At 46.8% G+C, this 10,000-nt stretch overlaps 1 protein-coding gene across 1 annotated transcript in view; it reads right to left on the bottom strand.

Moving 5' to 3' along the window:
* Nucleotides 1-10,000, bottom strand: part of mtus1b (microtubule associated tumor suppressor 1b) — a 36,444-nt gene that overhangs the window by 19,104 nt on the left and 7,340 nt on the right. Inside the window, exons 5-6 of the mRNA XM_076986282.1 lie at nt 9,345-9,479; nt 7,847-7,939 (exon numbers count right to left, since the gene is read on the bottom strand). Coding sequence (XP_076842397.1) covers nt 7,847-7,939; nt 9,345-9,479 — 228 coding nt within the window. The remainder of the gene's footprint in view (nt 1-7,846; nt 7,940-9,344; nt 9,480-10,000) is intronic.

Genomic DNA, 10,000 nt, shown 5'->3' with positions numbered 1-10,000 from the left:
TGGCTGCCATAGATACACACACACACACACACACACACAAGAACACAAACAAGAACACACACTCACACACAAGAACACACACCCGCACACAACAACACACCCGCACACAACAACACACCCGCACACACACCCGCACACACACACGGGTGTGTCTATGACAGATTTATAAGCCACTGGAGCATGTGGCTTTAACCTTCGAGTAAAGTGTTGGCCATTTAAAGATGTATAAGGTGAACTGTTCTCACACACACACACACACACACACACACACACACACACACACACACACACACACACACACACACACACACACACACACACACACACACACACACACGCCTCAGTGTGACAGGGCTCCCCCACCCAGTGAGTGTTGATGTACTGTAGGAGCAGGTTGAGTGTGAAGACCAGGGCGATGAGTCTAGTTTACCCCTCCTGGGTTTTACATGCTTTGGACACCTTACATGTTTTAACTAGGACTGCCTGAGGTATATTTCACAAAGCAGCATTCTCAATCAGCCTCCCAACGTAAGCCAGAAGTCCAGACGGAAAGCTGACTGGAGATCAGTTCCAAAAGGGATCGCTGATACTTGCGTCTCTCTGAGCTTGCTGTTCAAACTGTCCTCAGATGACCGGGAGAGTTTGGAGGTAGAAAGGTCTCCCTCTACTGGAGCATTGGTGCAAGACGTCTAATGTCTACAACACAACTGCTCAGGACCCAAGAACTCCAGACCCCAAGATGACATTTAAGAACACTGCATTAAAAAACACTAAACATTGCATTTAGGAACACTAAACACTGGATTTAAAAACACTAAACACTGGATTTAAAAACACTAAACACTGCATTTAAAAACACTAAACACTGCATTTAAAACACTAAACCATGCATTTAAAAACACTAAACACTGCATTTAAAAACACTAAACACTGCATTTATGAACACTGAAGAGGGTTTCTAGAATAATCTATTAATTATTAATTGGATTTGAATATTAGAGTCTAATTATCAGTTCAGTCAAAATAATCCACTTCTTGTTCATCACTATGGAAACTAATCTAAATGCGGTCTCTGTGATAAATTCCTTTTCAGACGGCCTTCACACGCGCGCACACATGCGCGCACACACACACACACACACACACACACACACACACACACACACACACACACACACACACACACACATACACACACATACACACACATACACACACACACATTCCCTGAAGAATTCGACACAATGTGAATCCATAACATCGTTAATGAGGCTTCCTGTATTTGAGTAATTCAATTCCATTAATGATAAAACATCATCCGTCATCTTATCTTAAATTACCCATAATCTTGAATTACCCATAATCTTGAATTACCCATAATCTTAAATTAGCCGTCTTAACTTACTCATAATCTATAATGACCATTTCTCTAGACATATGCCACAATTAATTATGTTAGAGCCACTGGGTCATTTCTTCACCACACACGCACACACACACACACACACACACACACAGATCTGAAAGGCTTAAAGAAAGACAAGTGTCCTACTAAAATACGCATCACCAGACACATCAAGTCACATGTCAGTCAGAATAAAGCCCCTCCCTTGGAAACAGGTGAAAAAAGATCAGAGATCAGATTAGTTTAACCTAACGTATGTCTGGCCTTCATCAAATCCTGCAATCTGATAGATTACATTAAGAGACTGTATGACGCAAGTGTGTGAGATTAGGTTAAAGTGTGGAGTGTGTGTGTTAGATGAGGGGCGGGACTGTCCTATGCAGGAAGGGAGATATCCACGAGTGGATCTCCACGAGTGGATCTCTGATGTACACCAGCACTGAAGGGTAAAAGGCAGATTACCTCTTCTTGGAGGTGAAGGAAGAGAATCGCCACCAGGGGGTGCTGTTCTCAATGGCAAACTCTCAGAACCTGTGTTACAACAGAGCTGCGAGTCCATAAACCCAACAGGACATGCTAACACACACACCAACCTGCAACATGCACTCCTACCTGCCTTACACAAACATATTTGCGTCTACTTCTCACACACACACACACACACACACACTCATACAGACACACACACACTCACACACACACAGGGCCGGAGTGGGACACTTTTTCAGCCCTGGAGTTTCATACGCAAATCCGGTGTTCTGTCGAGTTGTGCTACTTTGTCGAACAATGCTTGCAGTTGTGCGTTTCCCATAAAATATAGCCTAACTCGGTATTATGACGCATTGTAATTATAAAATCAAGTACGTGCACTGTATGTATGGCCAAATCCATGGATTTAAATCCATTATAGCTTCCTTATTAACATTTTACATGGATAGCATATCTCGATAGGCTGATATCATACATCGAATCATGCTTCCAATACAGACCCATGCACATGCTTGCTAACAAAAACATAATAAAAAAAGATTTATCTTTTTAAAGATTTATTTAAGTTATCACCTGAACATAAACTCGACAGAAAGGGAGCATAGCGTGGAAACAAATGACAAGCCTGTGGGTCTGCGCATGCGCAAAACCGCAAACGAGCATAACTCGATGCAAAGCACAATTCGACAGAACACCGGCCCAAAATTATTTTTCCCTCCCAATCGGCCCAAACTAGAGACTGACATGAGCCGGCCCATCGGGAACCCTCCCGAATCTCCCGATTAGCCACTCCGGCTCTGCACACACACACACACACACACACACAGTAGACAGCATGTGTGAAAGTAGGGGCCCCCATGTCTGCCGCTAACATCTTGCTCCCCCCACCGTACCAGCTGCGCTCAGAGAGGGGGGCACTAGGACCCTGACTGACTACACCCGCCCTCCACTGCGGTCTGTGTACACGCTACTCCAAGAAGATTTAAAGAGCTGCTTGGTGCAGAGGAACCATCTAACAATGTTAAACGTTCAGAGAAAACCCAGCTACCCCACGCCTACCATGTACCTATCCAACACCTACCCCACACCTATGCCCCACCTACCCCACACCTACCACACACACACACACAACACTTTCTGTCAATATGGGATTTCCATAATCCATCAATCCTCAGTCACTCCGATCCAGGCCAGACTGGATTAATCTCTCTTAATCTCTCATCATTAATCACAGCACCGTGTGTCGTGATGGAAGCTTCTGTCACTACAGCCATCAAAACACTGTCCTCACTGACACTGTCCACACTCATACTGTCCACACTGACACTGTCCTCACTAGGCTTGTCCCGATCCGAAATTTGGATCGGAGCAGCCGCTGATATTTGCAAAAAATGCGTATCGGTATCGGATCGGTAGGCAGGAGAAAATGCCGATCCAGACTCCCAATCTAGTTCGATCCGCACCCATTTAGCCAGTGAGAGTAAAATCCAGTTCGCATTTTCCAGCACACCTTCAGCACACGAGCATAGCATCTCCCCAATTTAGCTCAGTGGCATCTCCTAACCATTAAGACAGCCATGTAAATTTGAAGTTATCGGTAAAAATGTCAGTTGTGTGGGATTATTTTACCTTAAAGGACGACAAAGACGAAGAGGTAGAGTGCAACATATGCCACAGTAAAGTCAAGCGTGGTGGTAAAGCTGTAAGAACTTTTAATACAACCAATCTAATCAAGCATTTAGCGAAATACCACCATAAACAACATGAAGAGTTTCTAAAGAAAACCGAAGACAAAAAGAAAGGTCCTACACAACTAATACTGGCAGAAACGCAAGTTGGCTAAATAACTTTAATACAAGCTCGGATAGGCCGGTATCGGTATCGGCCGATATCTGTATCGGATCGAAAGTGCAAATAAATATCGGTATCAGATCAGAAGTTCAAAAAGCTGGATCGGGACATCCCTAGTCCACACTGATACTGTCCACACTGATACTGTCCACACGGTGACACTCACTATCCACAGACACTCACTGTCCACACTGATACTGTCCACACTGACACTCACTGTCCACACTGATACTGTCCACACTGATACTCACTGTCCACAGATACTAACTGTGCACACTGATTCTCATTGTCCACTGTACTCACTGTCCACTATACTCACTGTCCACACTGATACTGTCCACACTGACACTCACTGTCCACACTGATACTGTCCACACTGATACTCACGGTCCACATATCTGTTACGCACGCACGCACACGCACACACACACACACACACACACACACACACACACACACACACAGGCAAGCAGACACAAAAGACACACACCCCTAACTAATCCCAACATCCACTAACTAATCCAAACAACCCATAATAACCCCTAACTAACCCCAAACAAGTAAATCAGAGATACACTCACATACACAGATACACAGTTTCTTCTGTTTCCACAGAAACGTGTCTGTGTGTGTGTGTGTCGGTCTATGTGGATCACTGATATAGTCCCCAGTGCAGAGACATAAACACTCACTCAGGCTTTTTTAAAAATAAATTTTTTTTCAGAACGTTCTTTCTGGTCACCATGGTAACAGTAGGCATATGTCAACCCCAGTAAGGTGTCCAGCACTAGGTCACCACACTACAGCCGGACTCTCATACTGTCTAGGCGAGGGAGGCGGGGCTGACCCTGGCCCGGAGGGTGTGGTTTAGGGCTGACCGTGCTCTTTTAGAGCGTCTGAGCGTGCTCTAAAAGGTGGATGTGGGGTTACCAGTAGCAGAAATTTACCAGTCTGACTGTGCCATAGCAACCGTGCAGGAAAATTAGCATGTACTCCACATTTAACAATGCTGTTACACATAAATTAGCATGTACCCCACATTTAACAATGTTGTTACACATAAATTAGCATGTACCCCACATTTAACAATGTCATTACACATAAATTAGCATGTACCCCACATTTAACAATGTCGTTACAATGTTAAAGTTGACACTGCGACACCAGGCTACACACAACTACACTCACACACCTACACACACCCACACCTACACACACCCACACCCCAACCACCTACACTACCATTACATATACACCTCTTTAGACCCAGATATAGTATTACAAATATATATGTTTAAAATACATTTAACAAGAGAATGAGAGAGGGAGAGAGAGAGAGAGGGGGGGGAGTGAGTTAGAGGGAGTGAGGAAGAGATAGACAGTGAGAGATGGAGAGAGGTAGAGAGAGATGGAGATGGGGAGAGAGAGAGAGAGAGAGAGAGAGAGAGAGAAACACGCTCAGACCTGAGTGGAAGGCTAACGCCGTCTTCTTGCATGTTGTGGGCAGCTGTAGGTTTTGGAATAGTCCTTTAGCCGTGAGCTTCACGTGGAAGTTAGAGAGAGGGAGGCGAGAAGACCACAGCATGGTTCCCCAACACAGCGCACGCACCCCCGCCGACACACACACACCACATCCACGCAGAAACACCGGAACACAACACACTCCCTTCACCACGAGCGTCTTTACGCCGGTCACAAACGCGTCTCCTGCAGTCAGACGGTTCGCTCTCTCCCGCAAAAGCACCGGAATCAAGCAAAGAAATAAATTAAAAATTGTGTAAGCCCCTCCCCTACTCCCATATAAGCCCCTCCCTTACTCCCGCTAGGTCAGGTTGCCATTGAGCACGGTATCTCAACAGCAACCATGGCGATGAAGAGAAGCTGTCTTGGAAACGGCGAGTGTGATGGAGTGATAGAGCGGGAACACTCACCGCTTCTCTCTACTACACACACACACACACGAACACACACACACATGAACACACACACACATGAACACACACAAAGAGCATCATCAGCATCCCTTTGATTCTGTGGCATGCACACACCCACATATGCGGTGCGTGCACACACACACACACACACACACACACACACACACACAGAAGGGGGAGGGGAACTGTGTAAAGAGCAGCGTGTAGGTGGGGCTGAGGATAATTATCCTGTGTGCCTCCTCTCTCTCTCCTCCCTACCTCTCTCTCTCCCTCCCTCTCTCTTCCCCCTCCTCCCTCCCTCCCTCTCTCTCTCCTCCCTCCCTCCCTCTCTCTCTCTCCTCCCTACCTCTTTGACTAGTTCTCATTTCAGCACCCTAGTTTATGTTTTTGAACTGGATGAGTTCACTAGATGAATGTGTGTACGTCTCTGATCTCCAGGACCGGACCCCACCCTTGAGGGCTGGAGCCATGAGGGGATGCTTTTGTTAAACAGACAGGGGAGGAGAACATGAGGGGGGAGAGAGAGAGAGAGAGAGAGAGAGAGAGAGAGAGAGAGAGAGAGAGAGGGGGGGGGAGGGAGAGAGGAGGGGGGTAATGAAGAGCAGAAGACCGTCAGAATATAGATGAGGGGCATTGTTGAAAAGAAAGCCTTTGAGTAGTGCATGAATAACACTACTCATGAGATGAGTTTTTATCTCATGGTGTTTCTTAATCTCTCTAACACACTAACACACACACACACACACACACACACACACACACCCCCACACACACACACACACACACACACACACACACACACACACACACACACACACACACACACACCCCCACACACACACACACACACACACACAAACACACACACACACCCCCCACACACACACACACACACACACACACACACACACACACACACACACACACACACACACACAAACACACACACACAATGTGCCAGACTGCTCTTTAAAGAACAGCATCTCTGCTGACTTCAGTTTGATTGTAAAGGGCATGTCACAAACACGCCCTGCGGTCCAACATCAAGGTGAGAAGCACCAGCGCCCCCTAGGGGAGTCAGGAGAAGGTCTGCCACAACCTGGGGGGGGGGGGGGGGCTGGGTACTCTTTCTGTACTCTTACCCCCCCCACGGTCTTTCATGTCTCCTGCCCCATGTCCCTGGACCCCCACGGTCTTTCATGTCTCCTGCCCCGTGTCCCTGGACCCCCACGGTCTTTCATGTCTCCTGCCCCGTGTCCCTGGACCCCCACGGTCTTTCATGTCTCCTGCCCCGTGTCCCTGGACCCCCACGGTCTTTCATGTCTTCTGCCCCGTGTCCCTGGACCCCCACGGTCTTTCATGTCTTCTGCCCTGTGTCTCTGTCCCAACACTCTGTGTCTCCTTCCTTTCTCCAAGTCTCTATCACCCACTGACATACATACACAAGCTCTTTCATGCACATGTAAATAATGAGTGGTCTTAAATTTTAGTGTGTGTGTGTGTGTGTGATAGAGCAGCCCTACATCCTGAAGAGGTGATTTGTAGAAAGATCATGGGGCTTACGTGACCTCAAATAATTTTTATACCTAACCAAAGCCATATGAGGACATGCGTGTGTGTCCCAATCATTCACGCACGCACGCACGCACACACACACACACACACACACACACACACACACACACACACACACACACACACACATACATATAACTTAACATCTAATCATTTAACTTATTGCAACCGCAAAATCTTTTAAGTAGACAAATAGTTCTCTTCTCTCTCCTCTCTCTACACAAGATTCTGTACTAGTTTGGAATCAAAGCCTTTATTCTGTGTATGTGTGCTTATCAAGCAGGTTTTGAACAGAGTGTTCCATGTTGACTACTGTATTTAATGAAGATTCGTGAGATTACACAACAGGCAGGATAACATGCCGGAACACAAACTCTGATTCACACACACACACACACACACACACACACACACACACACACACACACACACACACACACACACACACACACACACACACGGCCTTGTGCAGCCACACATACATTCACAAACACACATGCCCACACATTCAAAAACACACACAGACACAAACCTTTTCGCACACACATATGTACGGTCACACACACACACACGCAGACGCACACACACGTACCTGCTGCTGAGGATGCTCGGTTGACTTTTGCTGCCCCGCTGCGTTGCAGTGCATTCTGGGTAGTCTTGGTCCCGGTCTGGCAAGCCTTCTGGCCTAACAGCACAGTGCAGAAAAAGTCAAACTTCATTTGATCTCCAGACCACCAAACACTGCTGGAACTCAAAGACCTCTAGAAGTGAAGTCTAGAAGTGAAGTCTAGAGAACCCAGAGCAAGAATTAAACAGCCGCCTGCAGCAGAGGTTAAGAACATCTGACTGGTGTCATGGTGATGAAGACATTTGAATGTTAATGTGGGTGGGAGGAGTCTATTATGCGTCAGTTGATGGGTGATTGAGTTGAGATGTTAAGTCCTTGATCCCCACCCTGATTACTCCACAGGCCCGTCAATCATTTCAAATAGTGAAGCTACTTCCTGTTTCTTTAGAGACATTCACAGGTGAAATTAAATTATGTCCATGTGGTCTCTGCACCGTAATGAAGACGCCAAATATATTATGAATGAATGAATGAATGAATGAATGTTCAATTTATATAGCGCCTTTCTAGATACCCAAGGACGCTTTACAATTTTAACACAGGTTCAAGTCTTACACAACCAATCACACTCCAGCGAGAAGCGGCAGCCAATTGCGCACAGCGTACTCTCTACCGGGATCCACAGCCCCCTGGGGGACTGAATGGGGTGCAGGAAGGGGAGAGAGGACAGACCCTAGTGGCAGAGCACCATCCACCACTGGACATACAAACACACACATTCAGACAACTGCTTTTTATTGAACATGAAGACACAGACCCACTCAGGGAGAATTTGTCAGGGAATCAGGGAAGACCAATTTACCTAATCTCCATGTCTTTGGCATTTGGCTAATCTATTAGCCAAAGATTAGCCAAATGCCAAAGACCTCCTCACTCTACAGACGCAAAGACCTCCTCAACTACAGACGCCAAAGACCTCCTCAACTACAGACGCCAAAGACCTCCTCACTCTACAGACGCAAAGACCTCCTCAACTACAGACGCCAAAGACCTCCTCAACTACAGACGCCAAAGACCTCCTCAACTACAGACGCCAAAGACCTCCTCAATTACAGACGCCAAAGACCTCCTCACTCTACAGACGCAAAGACCTCCTCACTCACTCTACAAGACCTACTGATTCTGCAGACATGACCAGTGCTGAAACTCTCTGGACCACACGCCGTCCTTCCTAACTTCACAGGTAAAGTCCATTAGTGAAATCAGTCCATTAGTGAAACGACCCTGGAGCACAAGACAACCAAACCAAAACAAAACCCAGATGGCTTCGCCAACAAACGTCTTTACGCCCACGTGGTTTCACACCTCAAACGTGTCATCAAAGAGACCCAGTCAGGCCCTCATTAGCATATGACCAATCAGTGATGAGAGCAGTCCTGCTGATTAACGACCCATAACCCGGTGATCAATCAGTCTGTGTGTGTGTGTGCGTGTGTGTGTGTGTGTGTGTGTGTGTTCACACCTGTGCCGGCAGGTTGAGCAGGTGTAGTGTTTGCTCTGGGGCGGGGGGCGTCAGCAGGCCTGCGGGGGCGGAGGCGGTTCTGGGTGGAGGGGGTCCACACACACCTCTCCTCCCCCCTCAGGACCACGCCCACACCTGGGAGATGGAGAAGAGACGGAGAAGTGCCTGAGAACGTCTTCATCATTGTCAATATCACCATCATCGTCACCGTCAACACACACACTAATATATATATATATACTCAATTTAGCAATAGTCAAAATGTATTACACACTAGATAAAACCGCAAAGCTTATTAGACACAATGCAGAAAAAAACCAACACACACACACACATGCAGACACACACACATGCAGACACACACACACACACACACACACGCACACACACACACGCAGACACGCACACACACACACACACGCACGCACACACACGCACGCACGCGCACGCACACACGCACACACACACACACACACACACCCCTCACATTTTCACTAAAAGCACGCGTGATGGTGTTGATGAGGAGTCGTTGTTATGGTTACTCAGTTCTTAATATAAAATAAGCATGTTCCTATAGAAACTGCATGTGTTAGCATTCTGTTGCTGTGATGACCTGCATCAGGAAGAGATGCATGGTGATTACTGGGTGTGTGAGA

Source organism: Brachyhypopomus gauderio, chromosome 1 (genome assembly GCF_052324685.1).
Source record: "Brachyhypopomus gauderio isolate BG-103 chromosome 1, BGAUD_0.2, whole genome shotgun sequence".
Classification (NCBI taxonomy): domain Eukaryota; kingdom Metazoa; phylum Chordata; class Actinopteri; order Gymnotiformes; family Hypopomidae; genus Brachyhypopomus; species Brachyhypopomus gauderio.
The sequence above is the reverse complement of the archived record's forward strand: the minus strand, read 5'-3'. Positions and strand labels throughout refer to the sequence as shown.